This window comes from Alnus glutinosa, chromosome 1 (genome assembly GCF_958979055.1).
Source record: "Alnus glutinosa chromosome 1, dhAlnGlut1.1, whole genome shotgun sequence".
Classification (NCBI taxonomy): Eukaryota; Viridiplantae; Streptophyta; class Magnoliopsida; order Fagales; family Betulaceae; genus Alnus; species Alnus glutinosa.
The window spans coordinates 38,619,357-38,646,245 of record NC_084886.1 but is presented as its reverse complement, the minus strand read 5'-3'; the positions used below and the strand labels follow the sequence as shown (position 1 = coordinate 38,646,245).

The 26,889-nt window shown below is 39.8% G+C and overlaps 3 protein-coding genes across 3 annotated transcripts; 1 reads left to right on the top strand and 2 right to left on the bottom strand.

Annotated features, from left to right (window-relative positions):
- Nucleotides 1-493: 493 nt before the first annotated feature.
- On the top strand, nt 494-3,623 carry LOC133859845 (uncharacterized). Its single transcript, XM_062295397.1, has 4 exons — nt 494-936; nt 1,078-1,413; nt 1,483-2,581; nt 3,096-3,623. The coding sequence occupies exons 1-4, from the start codon at nt 494-496 to the stop codon at nt 3,621-3,623; spliced, it is 2,406 nt and encodes an 801-aa protein (XP_062151381.1).
- Nucleotides 3,624-11,524: 7,901 nt separating this feature from the next.
- On the bottom strand, nt 11,525-17,007 carry LOC133880580 (UDP-glucuronic acid decarboxylase 2-like). The gene is made up of 7 exons (XM_062319568.1): nt 16,303-17,007; nt 15,578-15,725; nt 14,971-15,050; nt 14,797-14,880; nt 14,593-14,667; nt 12,504-12,596; nt 11,525-12,012 (listed from the first exon to the last, which is right to left on the bottom strand). Exons 1-7 carry the CDS (start codon nt 16,906-16,908, stop codon nt 11,782-11,784), a joined length of 1,317 nt encoding a protein of 438 aa, XP_062175552.1. The 5' UTR covers nt 16,909-17,007; the 3' UTR covers nt 11,525-11,781.
- A 1,442-nt stretch (nt 17,008-18,449) lies between these two features.
- Nucleotides 18,450-25,833, bottom strand: LOC133880575 (protein pleiotropic regulatory locus 1). The gene is made up of 17 exons (XM_062319555.1): nt 25,573-25,833; nt 25,425-25,449; nt 25,208-25,313; nt 24,746-24,827; nt 24,455-24,517; nt 23,161-23,245; nt 22,423-22,515; nt 21,515-21,578; nt 21,314-21,399; nt 21,127-21,228; nt 20,940-21,023; nt 20,511-20,571; nt 20,341-20,407; nt 20,150-20,227; nt 19,586-19,650; nt 19,251-19,328; nt 18,450-19,156 (listed from the first exon to the last, which is right to left on the bottom strand). Exons 1-17 carry the CDS (start codon nt 25,704-25,706, stop codon nt 18,984-18,986), a joined length of 1,446 nt encoding a protein of 481 aa, XP_062175539.1. The 5' UTR covers nt 25,707-25,833; the 3' UTR covers nt 18,450-18,983.
- Between the last annotated feature and the right edge of the window lie 1,056 nt (nt 25,834-26,889).

Below are 26,889 nucleotides of genomic sequence, written 5' to 3'. Positions count from 1 at the left end.
CGTGGTCACGCTACAAGTAGCTAACCACCGAATCCACCGAATGTTTGTCGATAACGGAAGCTCGGCCGATATCCTATATTGGTCAGCCTTTCAGCACATGGAGATTAGCCCGAAAAAGGTGATCCCGGCTAGCTGCCCTTTGGTGGGGTTTACTGGGGAGCAAGTCCAGCCGGTCGGATCTATTAAACTCCCTGTAACGGCCAGAGACTATCCAACCACAAAAACCATCATGGTTAAATTTCTTCTGATCGACAGACCCTCGGCCTACAATGCGATCCTTGGAAGGACAGCCCTCAACAATCTGAAGGCAATTACTTCCACACCACATTTGAAGATTAAATTCCCGACCGAGAGGGGGGTTGGGGAAGTAAGGGGAGAACAAAGCGTGGCACGCCAGTGCTATAACGTAACAATGAAAGGAGCCCCCTCACGGGGCAATGGTGGGGAAAAAGGCGAGCAATAGCAATTACAGTTGGGAGAACCAGTCGAGGAGATGGAAGAATTTGAAGTAGGAGGTAAAAAGAGAAGAGTTAGAGTCAGGTCTCTGTTATCTCCAGAAATCAAAGAGTCCTTGATAGCTTTCCTCCGAAGTAATTCTGACGTGTTCGCCTGGTGCCATGACGACATGCCAGGAATTGACCCCTTGGTAATTTCGCACTGGCTAAATATGGACCCAAACTACCGACCCGTCAAAAAAAAAAGAAGAAACTTTGCTCCAGAAAGAAACCAAGCCATACATGAAGAAGTGGAGAGACTATTGAGAGTCGGCTTTATCCGAGAAGTGGACTACCCCCAGTGGCTGGCCAATGTTGTCTTGGTGAAAAAGTCAAGCGGGAAATGGAGAATGTGCATGGATTTCACCGACCTCAACAGGGCGTTCCCAAAAAATAGTTTCCCTCTCCCCCAGATGGATGTCCTAATCGACTCCACCTCGAGGCATGAGCTCCTAGTTTTATGGATGCCTTCTCGGGTATAACCAGATCCACATGAGCGAGCTCGATGAAGAGAAAACTTCCTTCATCACTGACTGAGGGTTATATTGCTACAATATGATGCCTTTCGGTTTAAAGAATACAGTGCAACCTACCAAAGGTTAGTCAACAGAATGTTCAACAACCAAATCGAGAGGAATGTAGAAGTATATGTGGATGACATGCTAGTGAAGAGCCTGAAAGCGATCAGCCATCTGGCTGATCTCGAAGAAACTTTTGATACACTAAGGAGATATCGGATGAAGTTGAACCCGGCGAAATGTGCCTTTGGCGTCTCATCAAGAAAGTTCCTGGGGTTCATGGTCTCGAATAAAGGAATCGAGGCAAATCCAGAGAAAATCCAAGCTGTGCTGGAAATGCAAGCTCCCCGTACGACAAAACAACTACAGCAATTGACCGAGAGGATTGCAGCCTTAAACCGGTTCATCTCCCGATCAACGGATAAATGTTTGCCCTTCTTCAAGATACTTCGGAAGATGTTTGTTTGAAGCAACGAGTGCGAAGAGGCTTTTGGCCAGTTAAAAGAATACCTAGCCAGCCCACCACTCTTAAGTTCACCAAAAGAAGGGGAAATTCTTTACTTATACCTAGCAGTGTCGCCATCAGCTGTCAGCTCAATCTTAGTCCGAGAGGAGTCCGGATTGCAAAAACCAGTATATTTCACTAGTAGGGCGCTGCACGGAGCCGAAGGAAGATATCCTTGGATTGAGAAGTTAGCCTTTGCCCTCATCGCCTCATCTCGGAGGCTAAGACCATATTTCCAGGCACATGCTATAAGGGTGCTCACAGAGTATCCTCTGAAGAAAGTATTGCAAAAGCCCGACCTCTCAGGTAGATTGGTAAATTGGGCCGTGGAGCTCGGAGAATTTGACCTAGAATTCTATCTGAGAACCACCATCAAGGCCCAAGTTCTGGCAGACTTCATTGCAGAATTTTGCAATCTCCCCGAAAGCCAAGAAACTCCCGAGCAAGAAACGTGGATAGCGTATGTCGATGGGTCATCCATGAAGTCCCGAAGCGGAGCCGGGGTAGCCTTGATAACACCGGATAAGGAGGAAATTGCAGTGGCATTGAAGTTAGACTTTCCAACCACAAACAATGAGGTGGAGTACGAAGCAGTAATAGCAGGCCTCAGCCTGGCGAAACATCTAGGAGCAAAAAACCTCGAAGTCCGAAGCGACTCACAGGTTGTTGTCGGCCTCATCCAAGGTGGATCTGAGGCCAAAGGAGAAAAAATGATAAAGTACCTTGCCAAGGTGTTGGGTTTTTGGGACCGCTTCGAACGAGTGGTGGTCACACAGATCCCAAGAACCAAAAACAAACGAGCTGATGCACTAGCTCGGCTAGGGTCGGCAACGGACGAAAAGATTTCGGCCTCAAAACACCGGGTTATCATTCTAGACAAGCCTTCTGTGGATGACATTGGATCGGTGATGCAGATCGATGACGCCTACGTAATTAATGAATGGGCAAGGCACGTGATTGAATATCTTAAGAACGGGCAACTACCGAATGATAAGAAAGAATTTCGAAAAGTCCGGAAGCAATCAGCACGATATACTCTTGTCGGTGAAATTCTGTATCGCCGAGTATGTATTGAAGGAAATTCACGAGGGAGTCTACAGCAGTCACTCGGGGGGTAGAATGTTAGCACACAAGGCTGTACGAGCTGGCTACTATTGGCCAACGATGAATCAAGAATCAATGGAAATGGTCCGAAGATGTGACAAGTGTCAAAGGTTTGCAAAGTTACAAACCAACCCCCCAGCAGAACTCAGGTCGGTTTCTTCACCATGGCCGTTTGCCCAATAGGGGGTTGACATTGTAGGGCCCATGCCCACAGGAAAAGGGAATTGCAGATTTCTAGTGGTCGTAGTAGATTACTTCACCAAATGGGCAGAAGCGGGGCCTTTAATGACTATCACAACCGGGGTAATCAAAAATTTCCTCTGAAAGGCGATTATATGTAGATTCGGGATACCTTACGCCTTAGAAACTGACAATGGAACACAGTTTGACTGCAAACCATTCCAGGACTGGTGCGCCGAACTCAAAATCTGACATTTTTTCTCATCGGTATATTACCCCCAGTCAAATGGGCAGGTTGAAGAAACAAACAAAACTTTGGTGAAGATATTAAAAAAGAAACTCCCAAAGCGTAAGGGAGGATGGGTGGAATATTTGCTGGAAGTCATGTGGTCGTACCGAACAACAACCAGCTTGGCAACTTCTGAAACTCCCTACTCGCTAGCATTCGAAGTCGAAGCAGTGATCCCTATCGAAATAGGTTCCCCGAGCTTTCGCATTCAGCATTATAATCTCGGATTTAACAGTGAAGGATTAAAACTGCACCTTGATCTTCTGGAAGAAAAGCGAGAAGAAGCAAGAGTCAGAACTTCTACTTATAAAGAAAAAGCAGCTCGGTATTATAACAAAAAAGTAAAGCCCCGATCGTTCAATACTGGTGACTGGGTGCTTCGGAGAATAACTTCGGCAGCTAAAGACCCCACAGAAGGGAAATTGGGGCCAGTATGGGAAGGACCATTCCGAGTTATCAAAATCAACCCAAAGGGAGCATACCATCTTGAAGACACAAACGGGAAGAAGCTGCAACGACCATGGAATGCCTAGCATCTCCGAAAATATTATATGTAATCTGCTTGTTTTTTAACTTTGTCGTTTATCAATGAAATACAGATTCGAACAGCATATTACATCCATAGACAACATTTGCAAATTACATGACTCGAATCACGTTGAGGGGATTCGAGCTAAGACTTGAATCACGTTGAGGGGATTCAAGTCGAAAAACGTCTGAGACTTGGGCCACATTGAGAGGGTTCAGATCGAAAAAGTTCTAAGTGTAAAACTTAGACGATACTAGATACACCAAAATCTACACTTAGCCAAAATTGGCTAAGTGTAAAACTTAGACGGTACTAGTACCACATATATAACAAAAAAGAAGGGGTACAAAAAGGTACAACACCAGCATAAATTTTGTGCAAAAATGCCAAATGTCATGAAAATGAAAAGTCTTACAAAAAGGCCAAAGCTCTGCGAAGCTAAAATAAAAAAAAAATATAAAAAAACTAGCTAAGGTTTCTCGGTATCCGGTTCTCCAGAAACTTGAGCAGCAGAAGCTTCAATATCAACGGCCTCAGTCGAAGCGTTTAAATTCGCCGGCTCAGTAACCTCACCAATAGGTTCGGCATCATCACCAACCCAATCCGGGACATCGGGAATCAAGTCTCGGCCTATTCCTCTCAGTTCTAAGATAGCTTGCTCGGGAACGTCCATAAAGTCGGTATAGTTCAGCTCGGCAAAATTTGGAGAAGGCGTCGAAGGGTTAAGCACAAATTCTTTAAGTGAATCAAAACCACACCTTAATCCGTTAACCTAGGTTTGGTCTCGAACCTTGGTAAATGCCAGAATCTGACTATGAAATCGATTTGCCCTCGCTTTGTAGCAAGTGGCCTTCGATTTATAGTGCTTGGACTTCTTCCGAAGCTCGTGACACTTGGATTTCGCCTCTTGTAAATCTGCCCGAGCTATTTGAGAACCCGATTCAACCTCTTTTAGCTTCTCCTCAGCAGCTTTTCGAGCTTTTTCGGCACTCCGCTTAGCTTGTTCGACGACTTTCCTTTACGTTGTCGCAGCGCTCAGATCGGCCCGCAGAGTTGTATTACTGCACGATGTAGCCGAATACTTCGCCTCGACATTGTCAGTGTGAGTCTTAAGTGCGAACATCTCGCGAGTCCTCGCATCCAGCTGGGCAGATAATCCTCGGCTGGTTTCCTCGGCCGCATTTCGCCTGAGCTCGGCGTCAGCAACTAACTCATCATGTCTGGCCAATTCCGACTCTCGCTCGGCAAGAAGCTTATTAATCCTGGCCACCTCCGAGTCAAGGGATTGTCTCCGAGCCAGCTCGAGCTCAAGCTTGGAAATCCGGTGCTGAAGTCCGGCTATGACCGAAACCTGGTCCCGGTGGAAAGTCCTGTGCTGGTCAAACAGGGCAAGGGTGTCCACCAATTGCTGCGGAGCAAGGAAAAGGTTAAAAATAAGTATAAAAAATGGGGAAAGAGATCAAAATAAACTCACCATGGTCTGAAGTTGGAACAATGCAGCAATCATATCCTCAGTAGGAATGCACCCAGCGGTACTTTTCCCTAGGTAATCGACCGGGGTCAGAGCCCGTATAGCATCCATAATCGGCCCAACCAAGCGCTCTTCCAGTGAAGCCTCGTCATATTCGTATTCCCGGGCTGGCCTAAAAAATTCGATGGAATCGTAAGTAGACACTGCCGTTGGCCCAACCTGATCAGTCCTCAGGCTAACAAAGGGCCTGCTAGAACTTGGCTCTGCTTCCTCGACCACATTACAAACTAAGGGCCCGGTACTTACCCCGACGGCCACGCTATCAGCTTCGGCCCAGATGGATCCCGCATCATCACCGACTTCAGCAGCCACTTCTGGCTGCAACATTTGAAGGGTCTCGACCTCGGTTTCTACATGTGCACTCAGCAACTCGGGTAAGGCCGAACCACTTTCAGGAAGGGCGGTCTGAGCCACTTCCTCCCCAGCCATGGACGTAAGAGTCACATCCTGGCCCGCAGGCTACGCGCTGAGCACATCCTCATCACGGAGCACTGGTACTTCAACTGGTGATGGATGATGAGGCGCAGCCTCCTCCTCGACATTCTGAAGTAAGTGTTCGGAGAAGATTATCGACAAGGGTTCGGCGCGAATGGGAATACCCTTAACCGCTGAACCAATTGATTTAAGGTACGATCGTGCCGCCTCAATCCTTGATTTTTTCTTAACAGGCTCCCCCTCAGGCTCTTTGCCCAACTGAGGTCTTTCTTGGGAAGCCTTTGATTTTCCCGCCGACTTCTCGGCAGCCTTCAGCTCGGCAGTTTTCTTCTCGGCCGCTTTCTTGGCTTTGGCATCCTGCTCGACACCGATCCGTTGGGCGTTAGCAAGGAGTTTCTAGATAGTTTTTGGAGCCTTTTCATGCTCCTTAGACTTCTTCAGTCCCTCGGGAACCTTTTCCTTACCCTTCCGGGTAGCAGGCACGGGATCTTCCTTTGGTTTCTGGGATTTACCCTTCCTCACCTTCAAGAAGGGAAGATCGGAAATAGGAATGTTGTAACCAAGAATATTTCGCATATTCTCATTTGTCATGAGGTGGTCGAAATCGAGCACCACCGGCGCCTCTTCGGCGGGCATAGCCTTCGCAAAGGCAAGCATGGCGTCGACATTATCAGCCTGCTCATCAGTCAACTCAGGGGCTTCTGCAGCCCCGACTCTTATACGGGCCCATTCCTGGGGTACCCTTCAGTCCTGGGACGTTGAGGACTTGGCTCTCTCCCACTGGCCAGAGACTCTGAAGATTTACTCCTTCCATTCTTTGTTGTTAGAATATCTCCAAGCCAGATGGATGAAGGACGGTTTCTTGCGGACGATAAACTCTACCGTGCCATCTCTTTGGAAGCCAGCTCGGTAAATGGTGAGGAACTCGGCTACAGACATCCTCTTCTGAAGCTTGATCTTCCAAAGGACGAAAGAAGCAAACAGGTATCTCCATCCGTTCAATTTTATCTGAGATGGAGCCACCCCCAGCTGCACTAACAGTTCCCTGGCAATCCCAGTGAAAGGGAATCGAAATCCTGCCATCAGCATTCGCTCGGTAATTGCCATGTCACCGCCCGCAATGGAAAGTTGGCCGGGCTCCTAAAAGTGGAAAGTCACGGAGTCCAGGATATTATAGCTCCGGCGAAGACGACCTTCCTCAGAAGCCGGAATCAAAGACCTAAACCTATACTCATGAGGAACGAGATTCGGGCCGCCACCAACGGGAGCACCATCAGAATCTGAATCAGAAGCCATGAAAGTCGATCAAAGGTTTGAAGAAGGTCGGTCAAAAGTTTGAAGGAGATCGGTCAAAAGCCTGAAGGAGATCGGTGAAAAGTTTGAAGGAGATCGGTCAAAAGCCTGAAGGAGATCGTTCAAAGGTTTGAAGGAAATCGATCAAAGGTTTGAAGAAAATTGATCAAAAGTCTGAAGGAGATCGGTCAGCTGTTTGAAGAGAACTGGGAAACAGGAAAAGATTGGCCGAATAAGGGAATCCTCGCAGGAAAACTCAGAGGTTTTTACAGAACAGTGAATGATGAAAAGTAAAAATGAGGAATGAGGGGGTTTATATAGTCCTTCAGGAAGCTGAAAAGACGTTCATTGAATGCGCCGAGTTAAAAGTTTTGTAACCGTCGGGCGCACAACTGGCCTTGGGAGACGAGCCACACGCACGTTCCCGCGCGTGAAAGAGCTTCCACAGCCAAAAGTCTAATGAGCGTGATTACACGCAACATGAGAAGCTCGGATCAACCTAACAATGTCCGCGCCGTGCAAGAATACGAACCGATCTGACAACAGATTCTGAATCTCATCATAACCAAAGTCATTATTTCGGGCGTTTCCGTTTCCAAGGGCGCTTAAATTCAAACATTTTGAATTTTTAAAAATTTTGCAATACAAGATTTCCCGGTTCTTTCCGGAAAAGCGAGCCAGTATAATTTGCATCCAAAGCCCGGCAAAACCGCGCAAGAAAATTCCTTTCACTGAAACTACTTCATGCGAAAGGAATTGGGGGGTAACTGTTAGGGGAGAAATCCGATTCTGCCCAATGGGCCAAGATCGTGGCCCATTAAGACTTCCCAAGACTGTTTTATCCAACGGACTCGGTAATTTGCCGTCACTACATAAAGATCAAGGAGGGTTAAAAGTCGACCTTATGACGACCATGAAGGAAGTCCCACGACTCCACGATCTCAAGTCGGTTAAAGATCGACTTGGCAACGATCGTGGAGAATATATCTCAGTCCCATGATCCGCACAAAAGGGAGGTGCCCCCACGATCTAAAGCCGGTTGAGGGTTGACTCCGCAATCACGATCTAAAGCCGGTTGAGGGTTGACTCCGCAATGATTGCGGAGTTCGAACCACGACGCCACGATCTCAAGTCGGTTAAAGACCGACTTGGCAACGATCGTGGAGAGTACACCTCAATCCCACGATCCGAGTAGTCGACAAGCACTCCGGATCTGACACGTGGTCCAATGGAAAAGTCGGACCGCTCTCGACACTCCCTTTATAAATACCTCACAACTAGACAGGTATAATTTAGATTGCTCACTGTGATTAAGAGTAATATACACTTAAGATAATACTGACAAAAGCATCGGAATGGGATTGTCGGCTTCCCCCCGACGTAGCTTTCTTTCTTGTAGGATAGTGGAGATAGGCTCATCCAGTTCATCAACTACCATACCAGAATCTGTTCTAACAAGAATCTCCTCAAGCAGTACAAGATATACCTTCATCTGATATTGCTCTCTCTTCTTAGTAAAATACCTTTCCTAGTCATTCCATGATAACTAGGTCTTGTACTATTCTCTCAGACCATAGACATTTGCTGAGTACGAGTTATTTTATACTACCAAACATCCTCCTACACTTTTTGCCACTGAACCAACTTTCTTTTCCAAAGTAGTCGCTGATTCTAGATGGAAACTGTTATGGCTCAGGAGTTTCAAGCTCTAATTACTAATCGTACTTGGACTCTTTGTCCAAGATAATTGCAACACAATGTAATTAGAAATAAGTGGGTCTATAAAATAAAACAAAAGCTTGATGGCTCCATTGATAGGTTTAAGGCTAGATTGGTGGCTAAAGGATTTGAACAACAATGTGGAGTAGACTACACGGACACCTTTCGTCATGTTATTAAACCCTCCACTATACGGATTGTATTTGCTATGACAGTGCCATTTAAGCGGCCTATAAGGCAATTGGATGTCTCCAATGCCTTTATCCATGGTTCTTTCTTGGAAAAGGTTTATATGAAACAATCTCAAAGATTTGTAAATAGGATCGTCATGAATTTGTTTGTAAACTTCATAATTCCATTTATGGTCTTAAACAAACTCTTAGAACTTGGTTCTATTGCCTTTCGATTTCTTTGCTAAAACTCGGCTTTACAACCTCATTGGACTCTTATTTACTTTTATTCAGGGTAACATTAAGGTGTTTATGTTGATATATCTCAATGACATTGTGGTTACATGGACTCATTTATCTATTATTACTACTCTCATAGTTCAATTACAAAAAATAAAAAAATAAAAATTCTTTTGAAAGATTAAGGCAGTCTCGGGTTCTTCCTTGGTATTCAAACTTCACGAAGCTCTAATTTCCAACACTTGTGTCAAGCCAAATACATCGAGGATTTATTGAATCGCGCCCACGTGCTTGGTGCTAAGCATGCATCCTCTCCATGCTCAATGGGCTCCAAACTGTCCAAGTATGATGGGAATCCTCTGCAAGACTTGACTCAATATCACCAAGTTGTTAGGAAACTTCTATAGTGCACTCTTACTAGGCTAGAGATTGCCTTCTCCATGAACCAGCTATGTCAACATATGCTTCTCCATCCACCACTTATTGGTCAGCAACTAAGTGAGTTCTACGATATCTGAAAACCATTGATCATGGTCTTCTGTATACTTCTGGTAATCTTCGATTGCAAGCTTTCTATGACTCAGTTTGGGCTTCCGCCCTGATGATTGATGTTCCACTTCAGGGTTTGGGGTGTATCTTAGCAATTGTTTGGTTTCTTGGAGTGCCAAGAAACATGCAGTCGTGTCTCGGTCTATTACCGAGGCAACGTACCACTCAATGGTACTAGCAACAGCCGAGTTGTTCTGGCTACAGATGCTTTTCAAGGAGCTTTGCATTCCCCTCATGTCGGCTCCTATATTGTGGTGTGATAACATGAATGCTTTGGCCCTTGCTTCCAACCCTGTGTTCCACCTCACACTAAGCACATCGAGGTTGATTACCATTTTATTTATGAAAAGGTAATCAATGGAGACATCTTGATCAAGTTCATCTCTCCTCAAGCCTAGGTTGCTGATATTTTTAGTAAGGATATGTCCTCAGCAAGGTTTTCTATTCTTAAATCCAAGTTAATGGTGACGAATCCACCCATTAGCTTGCAGGGAATGTTAGTGTAAGTGACTTAGCAACAGCTGAAGCTGCTACCCCTCCAACTGCAAATCAAATCATGATAAAATCTCATGAAGATCACGCTATTGAGATTGTGGAATTGAATCAAAAGAGGATGTTGAAGATATGGTGCATGTTACTCCAGCTGTTCATACTCTTCCTTACACACTCATGCGTGTTGTTCAAAGACCTTCCTTCGATGATCATGCAACGGCTATAATGCCTTTTCCTTGGTATATATGCTTTAGTAGCATTTTCCTTAGTTGTATCCTTTCTCTCTTCCTAATCATGAGGATAAACGGACGCTGAAGGAGCCTCTTTAGTTGATCAAGAAGATCATGGAGTCACGATATCAAATTCAAAGGTAAGCTTAACATAGGCAAAAATTAGGGACGTTTCATGCTCTCTAAAGAAGAATTGGGGTATACATTCTCTCGGTTACTGGTCTAAATTTTTAGCATTTATTAATTCAAAATGTGTTGCAGTAACAACTATTGTTTTGAAAAGAGCTAAAGCGGGGAATGTGGTTAATTAACTTGATCTAAGGTACCTAAATACATCTTTGTAAGATTGTACTGGTAGCCCTTGGAATATTTTGGATCATGTTGGAACAAGTGGCTCATATTCTCTCAGGTGTAAAGAGTAATGCGAGATGCTAGTATAGAGGCCAGTTGTTGGAGCGAAGCGAAATGGTACAAGGTATTTTGGGATTTTCCAAAATACGTCCGTACAATTAGGGTTTTATTATAAGTATGTTATGTTGCAACCCTAAATTATATATTGAAATATAGCCGCACTCACGTGGACTTCGGCACATTACTGAACCACGTAAATCTGTATCTTTATTTTCTCTTACTCTCTCTTTTCGATTTCATATTATTCATCATTATTGTGTACGGTAACAACAAATACACTTGTAGCAAAATTTGGACTCAACATAGGCTTACTTACTTTCATGAGAAAATAAAGTAAAAATAGTTGAGGGGAAAAAAAATAAAGTCACACCATCGTAAAGGCAATTATGGTATGTATATTGGCTTCTTATTCACTTGAAATTCTTTGTGGTGGATATAAAGAACTTCTTACTATGAAGGTTGGCCTATGCACCCAATATAAATGCTTATTGCTTAGTGAAGTGAAGCATCCAATTCCAATTCTGCACAAGTCTAAACACCAGCAAATATGACAAGTGTAAAGGATTCCCAATTTTGTATCAAGTGCCAAGGAATCAGATACCCATTAGGAGAGAATGAACCATCAGGATGCTGAAATTGAGAAAGTATGTCCAACTTTTGCTTTTCACATATTAAGAGCATAATCTCCTGCTCTATCTACCCAACATTATGTTTAGCACTTCAAAAGATAACTTGATCCTAGGGACAATATTCTTCCATTGTTGTTGAGAAATGCATTCAAATTCAAGAACCAAACTTTTTTAACAATGTCACACATAGCAGCCTAGAGCATATTAAAAAAAAATAAGAAAATAAAATTATACATGGACGTCAAAGAAGATTACTCTACATATACAAAAAGATTGATCGCTCTACTACAACTCTCATAAATAAATAATCTTTTTCCCTTGCAATTGTGAACAGCTGCTGCCAGTCTTATTCCTGGAGTGAGGAACAGTAACAGAGAGAAAGGTAGGTAATCAAAAGGTTCCTCTTATTTTATATTCATTATCAATAATCAATCTTTCTCAATGTCCCTCAACATACATAAATTTATGCTGCGGACTTTATGGTATTGTAAACAGTGGTGTCTTTCTGGTCGCCGAATATACGTTGTCGGAAATCTTCAACCATGAGAGGAAGTCCGTTGCGAAGGGAGATAGTTGGCTGCCACCCAAGAAGCTCTTTGGCCTTGGTGATGTCTGGCTTCCTCTTATGTGGGTCATCCTCTGTGTTGGGCCTGAACTCTATCTTTGCATTAGGATCTATCGTCTCTTGTACCACCTGCACAAACCAGGATCCAATTCACTCTCCGTAATTACCATCGAGTTTGCTTAAATAAAACTTTAAGAGAAGGAAAAGATCCCGTGCGCAACATATATATATATATATATAGAATTTTATAGGGAATATAAAATATGGAGATAAATGCAGAAGCAAAAAGAGAGAAAAGATACAAAAGGTGATTCGGTGTTAGACATCTACATTGTGTTCTCATTAACTTTATTATATTTACAATACAAAGATCCCTATTTACAAGAAAATTGTGGTAGGTAGGTGCGGGAATAATACTAATATGGTAATTGATTACAACCAACCGGCATTATTGAATGAAAGAGATGCCGGGTCGGTCAATCTGAATCCCATTCTTCAGGTATAATTTTGTTTGATCAAACCCTAAATGGTGAATATTCTTACAAAGAAACATAATTAACTTATTATGGAAAATATATACTCTGACAACATACAGAGAAATGTGGGTAAAGTATATTTACCTGAGCGAGTTCAAGCATGGTGAATTCACCAGGGTTCCCAAGATTGAAAGGACCCACATGGTCACCTTCCATAAGCCGTATTAGACCTTCCACCTATTGTTTGTGCAAATACAACACAACATCTGTCATCAGGTCTTATATTCATCATAAATGATGTGTACGGGGAGCATGTAAGTGGGGAGGACATCAGAGCAGTACAGTCAGAAGCCTACCCCGCAACCCAACCAACCTGCTTTCTCCACCATATACATGCACAAAGGAAGAAAGCAAATAGGATAATGAAAAGGAAATGTCAAACATATTTAAGATTTAAATCTCCTACAGGTACTGTCAGCTTGTTCTTTTCTTCTATTCCCATTAAAAAAAAATGCTCTGTAATCACAGCATTTTGAAGGGATTTACCTACAAAAGAACATTACTTCATGCCCTGAAGGGTTGCTAATTTGAGGGGGACCAGGTGGGGTTATGAAAGAAGAATCTATGTCCACAAATATCTTGTGTGGTAGAATTTATTAGAGAGACTAAGATAAGGATGGTATGGTGGTTTTTCTTTTCAGGAAAAAAGAAGAAAACAGAGAGAAGGACGATATGGCAGAAACAGGACAGCCTCATGTGAGAGGCTGCCCGGGCCTCACCTGCTCCGACAGGTGCTTCAGCAGCCCGAGTAGATGGGACTCGAGCAGCCTCTCACATGAGGCTGTCCATTGCAATCATTGCATGGGATCTAAATCCACAAAGGGAGATGCAGAAGTTATCATAATAGCAAATGTCTGTGCCTGCTAGTTTTATCTGTCTACCTGATAGATTTTCAGGTTTTCAACGAGGATAGGCACAGAATAAATTCAGGTTACAACTCTTAACAAAAGGGGAGGTGAAATTCCTACCAAGGAAAGTTGCTCAATCAGCTAAAATAATGGTGCCCCTACGTACCTCCCAACAGGCAACAGACAAGACATTTTTGACCATCTCGTTATAATATCTTAAGAGAGGAAGCAAAAAAGAAGAAGAAAGAAATCGCATAGACCAGTCAGTGATCATGTGCTTGGATGACAGTGAAAGATTGAGAACCCTTCGGCTGCAGCCTTCACCAGAAAGTACTACGACCATAATTGAGATTTGAGACCCACATGACAGCCTTCACTACTTAGACTACCATGACTAACTATAAATATGATTATATTTTCAACTGCTCACAAAAAAAAAGAAAAAAGAAAAAGACATTTTCAACAAGCAGAGAAAAGAATATCTTTGGCCATCCCAAATGATATAACAATCATATATAGTTTATGATATTGAGCGCTATCCGGTTGCCGTCATAACTGAGACCCCCATGACAACCTTCACTAGTTAAACTACCATGGATATAGATAGTTTATGATTGACATTTTTCAACAAGCATAGAAAAGATTATCTGTTAACATCACAAATGAATAGCAATAATAGTTTACCATATTGAACATTATCTGGTTGTTGTCATACTTGGGAATACCGACCTTTTTTAATGTTCTTAATCAATAGTTTGCTATATATATATATATATAAGGGCGGAACTAGGATTTTCTGTGTGGAGAGACAATAACTCAAAAGGAATTGTCTGATGCTAGAAATTAGTTTTGGAGGGCCACTTTATACGAAAATACTAACTTTAATTTGTTAAAAGACTCATAAAAGAAATGAACTTTGGAGGTTTAGAAATATAAAAGTTTTACAAATTAAGACAATCTAAAACTTATATTGCATAATATGCCAAATATATTACTTTTGAAGCAACCTGATACATGAGGGATTATTTTAGATTAAAGTAAAAGCTAAGATCCAAAGGGAAACCAAATTCTACTAAAAAACTAAATCAAGATGCAATTCTATATGTTGGAGTACATCAGATATGTATATATATATATATATATAGTAGATTAGAAATAATCAATATACACATGCAACGGCCACTAAAGATGCAGATGGATTCGAACAAGTTAATTTAATATGAGAAATGAAGTGAATGAAGAATAAAGTCATTAATAAAGTATTGAAGAAGGTGGAACCATATGCATGTTGCAATATATTGAATAAAAAAAGAAAAAAGCATTACCAGGTCGGAAACATATTGGAAGCTCCTTGTTTGCTTCCCATCACCATAAACAGTCAATGGCTCCTTCCTTAGTGCCTTTGTAATTGATGAATTAACAAAATAATACACACAAAAAGTAGTGAATTAGGACTTACTTACACATTTTTCTTAATTTTTTAAATAATTAGCTAAAGAAGAGAGAGAGAGAGAGAGAGAAAAGCTTACCTGAGCTACAAAATTGCTAACAACACGACCGTCGTCTATGCACATACGTGGTCCGTACGTGTTAAAAATTCGAGCAATCCTCACCTGCAAAACAATACAATTAAAGCCCTCGAAAATTCAAAAGAAAAAGAAGTAAGAAAATTGTAATGTAGTTTCAGAACAAATTAATTTGACCTCAATGCCAAGGCCTCGGTGATAGTCCATGCTTAAGGTCTCCGCCGTCCGCTTCCCCTCATCGTAACAGCTCCTTACCCCTGCCAATAAATGCAGCCGTCATTCAAGAATTCCAGTGGGTGAATTACCAATCTACCATATATTGGCTCATTCAACGATTGATGGACGCTGCTACAGCAGTCCCCGTAAAATGAGTGTATACTTATCATTTCTCGTATATATATTATGAGTAATGCTATATACTACAAAAGTATCTCACCCATATTTGATGTGCATAAAACATTAGACCATTTTGTGAGTCGTCTGAATCACGCTGCAACTTAAAATTACAATCCGGGCACTCAATTAGAGGGGATCCCAATTCTTTCAAAAGGGATCGTCCCATTTATCATTCATCAAACATTCAATGTATGACAGATTGAGTTCTCGAGCAATTTGAACAGCAGTTGTGAAAAAGCGTGCATGAGACTCACATGTCCAACTAAATTTTGAACTGTTCAACTACTGAGTAGTATGGTGGGTTTCATATGAGGTCTTTTACTATTATTGTCCAAATTGTAAAGAATCATTAGAGACCATAGAGAGAGAGAGAGAGAGAGAGTTTTACCGATTGGATTGACATTGCCCCAATAGGTCTCGGCCTGGGGGTGTTGCAGGGGATCACCGTACACTTCACTGGTGCTGGTTAGCAAAAACCTTGCACCCACCCTTTTTGCCAGTCCTAGCATGTTCAGTGTCCCCACCACATTGGTCTTGTGAGCCCCTAGAAGAAACAAAATCAAGGACTCCAAACAAAAAAATAAATAAAAACAATTCTTGATTAAAACTTGTATTTAATTTTCTTTTTCCCTTTTTTAAGGAAATTTGATCACTTCGAGAACCTCTGTAAATGCTCCACGGAAGTAGGTGGCCAAAAATAAGGAAAGGGTGACACGGCTCTTTGTGATACGTTAAATTTTCAATCCTCTGATTTTTTCGAAAATATCTTTCACGTTCTTAATTATATGTTTCCATCACAATAAAGGGAAAATAAAGATACTAAAAATTTGGCAGCTTTTTTTTTTATTTTTATTTTTTTTATCACCTTCCTTTCCAAATCTCAAATATTTCTTAACAAATTTCGTCGTTTTTTCGTTTCTTTTCTTTTCCCTACTCATTTGCTAATCCATCAATGAAAGAAAAATAAAATACAACAGAACCCAACTTTAGAAAATCGTAAGAAAACATGCCCAAAATGATATGTGGTAAACCAAGCAGACAACTCAGTGTGTGTGTGTATATAAATATATATATATTCAGGTATAAAAAATGAAGATGAAAAGGAAAGGATATGATGGTCTTGACCGGGTTGTACTTGTAATGCACAGGCGAGGCGGGGCAGGCTAGGTGGTAGATCTGGTCAACTTCCAGGAGAATCGGCTCGACGACGTCGTGCCTGATGAGCTCGAACCTGGGGTTGCCGAAGTGGTGCACCAGGTTGTCCTTCCTCCCCGTGAAGAGGTTATCCACCACGATCACGCTGTCCCCTCGCTCCATCAGACGGTCCACGAGGTGGCTCCCCACGAAGCCGGCCCCACCAGTCACCAGAACCCTCAGCGTCTTCCCCTTAAGCCCCAGTAGCACTTTCCCACCCACATTCACATGCCCGAGGCCGACTAGTGGATTATAATGGTGGTCGGCCTGGTCGACGTAGAGCACGCGTCGAGTACCGGACGGCTCTGATTGGATGACCGGGTGGCGATCATGTGGTGGGATAAAGTTAAAGAAGAGAGTGGCTATGGCGATTCCGACGAGCATGAACAGGAGGCGCTGCTTCCGGAGCATGTACAGGAATGGGTTCGTCGAGTTTCGGAGAGGGTCTGAGGATTTTGTTGAATGAAGGTTAATGGGTTGTGGGGTTTGGGTACTGTGGCTTCTATGGATCAGCTCGGAGTTCATTTTCTCTGAACTCTGTGTGCGTGTGCGTGTGCGTGTGTGTGTGTGTGTGTGTGTGAGAGAGAGAGAGAGAGGGTTATGGCTATGGGGAGAGAGTGAGCGTTAAGGTTGAAGAGAGAGAGAGAGAGAGAGGGTTCTGGCTATGGGGAGAGAGTGAGCGTTAAGGATGAAGAGAGAGAGAGAGAGAGAGAGAGAGAGAGGGTTATGGCTATGGGGAGAGAGTGAGCGTTAAGGATGAAGAGAGAGAGAGAGAGAGAGAGAGAGAGGGTTATGGCTATGGGGAGAGAGTGAGCGTTAAGGTTGAAGAGAGAGAGAGAGAGAGAGAGGGTTATGGCTATGGGGAGAGAGTGAGCGTTATGGTTGAAGAGGGGCCTTCTTCCATGCAGGAAATCTGGCCGTATAATACTATAATCGCTCTCTATTTGGCAACTTTTAAGGTATGGACACCTGGTTGAATCCCACTGGATATTTGTTAACAGTTACGCAAAGGGTAAAGTAAATGTTTTTTATTCCTTTTCTTAGGCCAAAATTAATGTTATTGCTATGCTAACGATTCAATTTCAGAGCTGCCTTTGAGTTCTTTAATAAACCAAGACAAGTCAACTAACGCCTGGCAGATATCGCCAATATTGATTACTTAATTACGTTCATGATTTGATGGCCTTAACATTGACTCTCTACTCGAGATCTACCGCACACGTCTTTCTTTCTTTCTTTCTTTCTTCTTCTTCTTTTCTTGTCTTTTGGGTAAATATGGTACACCGGTGGTCATTTATACGACGGAGGTAGAAAAGTTTTCAGTTTTCAGTGAAATGACAACGCAGCCTTCTGATCCATGACATGTTCGATCGTGGCAGCAAATTGGGGACTGAAGGGAACGAGGATTGGATTCAGGGATCAAATAATTGGCTGTATTCCTTATCATTATCATCTCATAGCCCAAACGCATGGTAACTCGCAAAAGTAAGCAACTAGTCGGTGGATTTGAAGAGGGTTCTAATTAAGTATTAACCCCTTGAGTTTGGCTGGTGTAAAAACTTTGACCACAACCTCTGCTTATGACTTCTGGGAAACAATATTGACTGTTGATGAAGAAAGTAGGGTGATGATTTTCTTCAAAAAAAAAAACACAAAAAACGTGTACGTTCCTTAAAGCCGCCAGGGTTGGCATGAATCGAGCATGTTGGGCACAGACCAACCTCACTATTTTGTCTCTGAAGAAAAGGGGAGCCACGTGTGCACATGCAAGAGCAGTTCGTTGCTGCCAAAGTATGTTTGACAATCTTCGTTTCAATCAACAACTATGATTAGGTTGAATTAACCACCCCCAATCAGCACAACTTGTGGTGACCACTCCAAACATGGCTTTTTAATTTAAGTACTTATAGTTTTTGGGTACATGTGATTTAAACAAACAAATACTTGAACTGTTCATACTTAGTGACCAAATTCGATTAAAACTACAGTCATCAATGAAAATGACAAAAAGCTATAAATGCCAATAAGAGATTTTTTTTTTTTTTTTTTTTTTTGACAAGTCACAGTAAGATAAAATTGTTATTATCGAAGAACTATTCTCAAATGTGCCTAATTTAATAGATTACAAAATCTATAATCACATTTCCTATTGATTACTGAAATTGAAATATCCTTCTCTCAAGCCATACCAAATTTCTGTTAACCCAAACTTCCGTAATTTACAACCCAACTTCAGGCTATCATCCATCACTTCAAAAAAGCTTCGGAGTCAGCCAAATGTTTGAATTGTTTATCTGAACTTTAAGCCACATCAACCCAAAAGAAAACTAGCAATACAATTGATCTACAAGAACGGCCAAATCTGTCAGTATTTTAGCAAACTTCTTCCTAAACCAAATTTGTGCAGATTTTTGGAATTTTCCGCCCATAGGTCATTCTTTCCCAGACAGCCCCTGCATACTCTCTGGTTAACAGAAGCAATTAGCAGCATGTATGCTAAAATCATGTACCCAGATTACACGACAAACTTTGCTTCACATTTGCCAAATCAATGTGAAGCTGCACGATACGACCAACCAGAGCAAAAAGTAGGAAGACCTCTAGAACCGCCGAATATCTTTAGGTGGTTTAAAATTAAGGGGATGAGTTTCTGGCGTAGCATTCTCATCTTCTTTCCACATTTTAATTGTCTTGTCAGCTTCACAAGTAATAAGCCTCGAACCAGTTAGGTCGTAGGAAATTGCATAGATACCAGCTTCACTATCCAGCGAGCCTGAAAGAAATTATTTAACAGTGATTAACCTCTGACTCCTATTAAAGCCAACCCACCCCCACAACCAAAAAAAATAAAGCCAAAAATACAATACCAGGCTGTACAATTGTTTGGGCTTGCTGATAATTGTGACCACTCTTCCAATCCCAGAACCACAAACTCCCATTGTCACCTTACAAAAACAATAAAAAATAAAAATAAAAAAAGGAAGATTAGAAAGATTTAGCAATTTATTTCTAGAAAACTTGTCAACTTCAGTGTGAAATTACAAGCAAGCACCTGATCTTTCCAAAATAGAAAGGATGGAAAAACAAAAGAAAAAAAGGTATGAAAAAGTAAAATGCAGATGGTGGACCTAGACATCAGACACCCAAACATATTCCTCAAATGGAAGCTATTAATTCACAATCAACCTGTATTAAATCCTACCTCCTGTAGCCAACACACCCTCCTCATTGACAGCCATTGCATTGATTATAGTTTTTTGCTGCGAGCTGCTCAGAAAAGGCCAAAACCTCAGAATATCAGTTTATCATTAGACTTGGTAAATGACTACTACTTGGAAGAAAAAAAAAAAAAAAAAAAAGAAGAAGAAAAAGGGGTGAACCATTTCAGTGGATGCTTAGAGTGGAATCTTACCAACTGCTTGCAGCATAAGTTAATTCAAAAGGAGTTAAAAGTATCGTAAACATATATGCTTACAAAACAAATGAGAGTATCATTCATTGTGCAGACCAATTTCTTCCTTACAACAGAAAAGTTGTCAAATTCTAGGGGATTCATAATTTGCAGCTTTCACTTAGCTGCTTCAGACTATCAATAAATGGCCATCTATCGGCAATCTCACAAATAAAATTTTAAAAAAAAAAAAAAAAAACAACCGCAATCTCTCTCGAGTTAAAGAAATGGATACAATATTAACATCTTAGCAGGAAAGAAAAGTAAATTGTCCACAGATTCACATGAAGGAAAAAAAAATGGATGAGAACTCACAGCATGTTGTGGCAAAATTCCCCTTTTGGAAGGTTAAATTTCTTAATGTTGTCAGCTGATGCAGATGCGAAACAATGCCTGAAAAAGAGAAAGTCATTAATAAATATGTTTTGATAAAAGCATGATATTATAAGCCATAACTTTTTTTATTTAACAAGTAACAAGTTATATATATATATATAGGCACTTACTCTATGGGATGCACTGCCATTGCTCGCACCGACTTTTTATGGTGGGTGAGAGTTGACATTGTTTTCCCTGCAAGGCAACAATTTATACAAAAAAATTGCATGGTATAAAAACTAAACATTAACAATATGGAAATAAAGTAAAATAAATCAATCACAAAAACCCAAATTACCAAATCTGAGGTCCCAGAACTTGATGGTCGAGTCATGGGAGCCAGTAACAACTTGTGGATCCTGAAAACATGAGAAACATAGTTTCATACATAACCTAAATCCCTGCCCATTGATGTAAAAATGCAAATAGAATTAACAATAACAAAGCCCCGAACATGTATGGTAATCTCCATAAAACAGATGACCTTCCAAAGGATACACTACTTATGTCCTATGCCACATAAAACATATGAGATGCTTCCCCCCACCAAAAAAAAAAAGAAATTAGAAAAAAGGCAGTCAAATTTTTTTTTTTTTTTTGATAAGTAAAAGGCAGTCAAATTGTTGACGGCCCTTATATCTAAATATTTTTTTGATGAATGGCCCTTATATCTAAATATCATGAAATGAATAAAAAAAATGTAAAACCAGATAAAGAATGAGCATACCATAGGTCGAGTAAACACTGAGCAAACAGTGTTATCATGGCCAGAGAGAGCAAATATTTGCGACTTGCTACGAATATCCCAGACCTAAACATTGTTGTTGCATTAAAACATAAAAAAATCTTTCTGATCCCAATTTACCAAGAACTTAAAAAATAAAAAATAAAATCATTGTAGTCAAACAGTATACCCGGCAGACAGAATCACGTCCCCCAGTCAGCAAAATGTCAATAGTGGGATGAAGAGCCAAGCAATAAACACCACTTAGATGACCGTGATAAGACCGGATAACCTAAACAGCAATCAATATATTCTTAACAACCAGAATTACTAATACAATAAAACATTGAATATTTGGATTACATAGAGGTTCTAACCTTATTCTGTTCAAGGTCCCAACATTTAACTTGTTTGTCATCACCAGCAGAAAACATGTATGTATGTTTACTGCTGACAGCAAGGCCTGCCAAAGAAAACACATTTTTTACCATGTTAGTTCTCGATTAATATGGTCATCAACCATTCCACAGTTAGCCAATGGAATTTGACGTACCATGAAAAATTCCTAAGGAACTGACCTCGTATTTGTTCAATGTGTCCTGTTAGTGTGAGTTTTAGCCTTCCACTTCCCACATCCCATATCTTGTCAGTCAAAAATTAAATGGGAAAAAAACTCAGTAAACTCTCTTATGAGAGAAATATAGATCACAAGGTATATAATGGAGATGTTTGGTAAGTAATTGTGAAATAGAATATTTATTTGAATAGTAGTAAGAAGTGATTGATGTGATATAAAATTTGTGGATATTTTATGGAAAAGTGAAAAAGTTTTGCTTTGTAGTGAGTTTTTTTATTTGAATAGTAACAAAAAATTATTGATGTGACGTAAAAAGTGTAAAAAAGTCAGAATGTTTTTGATTTGATTTTTTTGGGAGAAGTGAAATGGGAATTGGAAATTTTACATTTGGTTGCCAAACAGCTCCAATATTGGAGGACATTGGGGTTATTGCATGACCATATTTAGTTTTCCAATCTCAGATCATCAGTTTGTAAATCTCAGAAATCCTGAGTTCATTTGGCAAAACTTTTTAGAAGATGCTTTTTGTTTTTTTGTTTGAAAATGTGTTTTGATTTGATATATAGGTGAAAGTAGTTTTGAATTATTTGTTCATGTTTTTGCTTTATTGGTAGAAAGCAAAAAGCTCGGGCAAAAAGCGTTGCCAAACGGACGCTGTCTCCTGATCCATCCATTTTCAGAGTAACTGAGCTTCAGAATACAATAATTTTTTAGTTGGTTCAACTTTGCCAAACAAGAAATTTTTAGAAAAATGCTATGCTAGAGAGATAAGGGACAGTAAATTTGATATAACAAAAACCAGAAGACAAATTATGAAGGGCATCAAAGCAAAGCTCAAATGATTATGATAACCAATCATTAGAACAACTCTCTAAAACTATTTGGATGAACTGAATTGAAGCTGGATACCTTGATTGTGCGATCTGCAGAGCCAGTACAAAACCATGTATTACTTGGATCAAATGCAATAGATCTCACCCATCCCAAGTGGCCACTGATGACCTACAAAATGAAATTGTAAAGTGTTATAAAATGGCTTAAAAGCAAAGATTCAGCAACATTAGCAACATATTCAGTTAACAAACATAATCAAAGAAGTCAGCCTGCAAAGAGGAGCAAGCCAACCTAACTTGTAAGCCAGGCAAGGCCAAAATATTGACAATTGAGTATGGGAATCACTATTTATTATAGTTAGTAGAGCAATAGGAACAATTTTAGCTGCATAGACACTCACACACATTCCTTATTTTCATCCTCTTCAATTTTTATTTTGCGTTGAGACATGAGTGTAACTAATTGCATATAGATCACGCTTGGTGTAGAAATTAACCAATACTGTAGACATATTAATGGCATGTTCTCAGTTGGAACTTAACGCCTTATGCTTTAACTATCTAAAAGGATGTAGAATTATAGTTCTCCGTAAATGTACAAATTACTTCAAAAGTTTACAATGAAAGTTTCTTCAGGGAAAAGAAAGGAACACAATTTATTAATTATAAAAAAAAAAAAAAAAAATGGAGGATTTATATCATAAAACTTTCATACAATCATGTAATTTAAAAGAACAATAAATAATAATAAAATCTGCCACAATTTCCCACCACCCACAGCCTATCCACTAATCACTTTTTTTTAAAGTCTTACCCGGTAGGTCTTCCATGGAGGATGCCATACAGGACGTGGCCATTTGCTTGGGATTCTTTCCATTATAGCGGACGTGGATAAGTTCCTACAAGGAAACAAAAGTAATTTAAGTCAAATTGGGCTATATTCCATAAAATAACATTGATTTGCAAGATTTTGCAGGACACCGGTTTACAAGACTCTATCAACCATCAATTGTCTACTGGTATCTTAGAGAGAAGAACAAAAAATTTCATTTTCGAAGGAAAAAAACACAATAACAAGTGATAAAGTGCATCGGCACATGATGCATGTAAATGTCAACAAAAAGGGGCATATGTGCCAAGATACCAGGCAATAGAATGAAATTAATCTGATGAAAGGACTTTAAAGATCTCAAATAATTTCAAACTGATGTCAGATATATCAATGTTAACATTTTTTTTACACGTCTATCAATGTTAACATATCAAAGCAAACACGATGTGAAAAATACTCTTGAAAAGAATTTCAACTCTTCAATCATATATTTTATTTATCTTCGTCTGCAGCTATATATTGTGGAGAGCTACTGTAACACCCCGATCACATATTGGGAAGATGAATAGCCCACATAAAGTGGGTTATTTATAAAGATAGTCATGAGTGTTAAGTCTCAAATTGCCTAGTTACTAGGTGAAACTGGGCTTTATAAGAGATTCTAGAAAAGTTCCAAATTGATTAGTTTTTTTGGGAATGATAGCGCAGATGTGGCTAACGCTTTTCCTTGGATCCTTATGAATAATATCATAGCCACCTAGTAACGCTAGGTCATGTAGTACTGAAGCACCGCATGATGTGGCCCTGACAAAGACGTCAGGGATTTAAGGGGGAGAGTTTGTAACACTCCGGTCTCATATTAGGAAGAGAAGAATAGCTCACATAGAGTGAGTGGTTTATAAAAATACGCATGGGTATTAAGTCTCACATTGCCTAGTTACTAGGTGAAACTGAGTTTTATAAGATATTTTAGGAAAGTTCCAAATTGACTAGTCCTTTTGGGGTGATAGCGCAGATGTAGCTAGCGCTTTTCCTTGGGTCGTTACAGCTGCCTTTCAAAAAATTACTACACTTTGCAGAAACTGTTTTCTTCTTAAGACTCTTAAGCAGAAAAAGATGATAAGTAACATAATTAAATGAGAAGCAAGTAAGAATGAATTACTAGAAGAATGCAAATCCTTGTTTGTGAAGTTAAGGGTTCTTTAGTTATCCCTAAAAAAATATATGCTAACCACTTGTCTGTATCTCGTAAACATAATACAGAAGAAGCTAAAACCTTTCAGTTGACCCCAAAGCAGAAAAAACTACAGTGCTTTTGCCCGGTAAACCTACATCATTCCTGAAAAAAAAAAAAAAATCAGCAATAGTTCAATACAATGGCCAAGGTTTCCTTGTAAAAGATTTCAACAGAAAATGTTTAATAAACAAAATAAGGAGAAGGGTGGGGGGGTGTTGTTAGCATGCTTCAGGGTTTTGAGACTTCTTGATTACCACTCCTGAACCCATATCTTGAGAATTTCTCATTACCAGTCAGATTATTATTCAAACAGAGAGAGGGAATACGTACAGTGCCTTTGGTTGAATAGATGGACCAACAACTAGAGCATTTTGGGCTCCTCCCTTCTGGTGATCACTAGAATTGTCTGGACCTTCAAAATAATAACAACACATCCCAAAATAAAACCAATGTCATTCCAGTACAAATTTATACACCGGCAGATTTTTTCATGAATTTTATTTCCCTCACCAATTGGATTTAAAAATAAAAAATAACAGACAAAACACCAGACTTAAAACGTCAACACTACTACATGATTAGAAAAAATGAACAATAGAGCACATGTACTGCAACACAACTCACATATAATTCCCTTAAGAGAATCACAAATAGTACCAATCTATCCTAAATTTTAAAAATAAACGACCTTGTAATGTTAATCAGTGCAACTTGGTTCGCTTAAACGCTTAATTATATACAAATTTTTGCGCAAAAAATAATGGATTTTTATCAATACAATGTAAAAAGTACCTGGAAGAGCAAGGGTATTGGGCGGCACCGGAGGTTGAACGACATTAGCCTCCCGAGATGGTTGGCTCGTCGTTGTGGCTCTGAGTCCTTCATACTCGAGGCTTACCTACAAACCCAATCAAATCCTTTCATTCAAAAGCCATCAAAATTGAAACCATTTGAGTATACATATGCCGAGACTTTTTTTACTATTCATACACGACTAAAATTCACTGACCTTGTGGCTCATGCGAATTTTTTTACTGCAGCAATGGAAATTCAGAAAGAAAAAAAAAAAAAAAAAAAGAAGTCAATCAACTGGATGCTATGAATCTAGGGTTCTGAGGAATAAATGAATTGGGTTTGGGGGCAAATTGGAGACTTACCTCTCGGGGTCAGGAGGAGCGAGGTAGCCATGGAGAGGAGAGAAGAGATCGAGGGCTCGCTTGAGGGACTTGAAGCTGAGCTTCTTTAGTGACTGTGGCTCCACTGGCTCCATCTCCACCGCGGCCGCTGGCATCTTCCAGGCTCAGCGGTTACTCTGAGAGAGTTCTAGGGGGTTCTAGTCACTTCTGTGCCCCTTCTCGCCCAAGTCGGACGGTTTTTGAAAGAGAGGCTTAACCCTAGCCACCAAGCTCGACAAAAAGACGGGTTATTGCTTCTTCTTTTTCTTTTTCTTTTTTTTCTTTTTTTCGCGTCTTGAATTTGCGTTTTGAAAATATATTATTTAAAATGTATAATTTAAAAAAATTATTTTTAAAAAACACAATTAAGCATATGGCAAAATTGTAGTTTGGCTTTAAAAATCACAAGTTAGCCTTTAAAATTTTACATATCCAAAAACACACCCGCTTGATTGCGATTTGAAATGACATATTTTCTGCATTTTCAAATCCTAATTTCTTAAAAATACAATTCCGAAACAATTCATTTTTTGCGATTTAGTTTATAAAACACACTTTTTATCTATACAATCATAATCTCAAACATACTTTTAGTGATAAACAAGCCAAGCGATTCCGATAAATTTGACTCAGGCTCAATTCGGATAACAAACGAATCTTTTGTAAATATTAAAATTTGCTAAAATATTAAATTATATATTTTCCTATGAACTCGGCTCGAAAAATATTGGTAAACACAACTTTTATAAGTTCGTTCGACTCGTTCAGCTCAAATCGTTAACTCGTTCATATGTATTAACACACACACGTATATATATTAAAGAAAAGTCTACGAACACCCATCAAACTATTACTCAATTAATAATGTCTCGTCTAAACTTTCAATTGGGACAATATCCCTCCAAAACTATCTAAAAATTATCAATATCCCTCAAAGGCTAAAAAAAAAAATATATATATATATATATAATAACAAAACAAAACAAAAATAACCCTAAATTTCTAAATAAAACAAAAATACCCCTATAAATTTAAGAAAAAAAAATTCTTAAAAAAATAATAACATTTTATAAAATTTCTACCCTGGATTTTTCTTTTCTTTTTTTAATAGTTTTAATTTGTTTTTAGAATTTATAGAATAAGATTTTTTTCTATTAGGGGTATTTTCGTCATTAAGGGAGACATTGACAATTTGGTAGTTTGATGAACATTATCTCAATTAAAAGTTTGAGAGGACATTATCAATTTGGTGGTAATTTAAGGGGTATTGTACTTTCTCCTATTAGTTATTAGGATAAA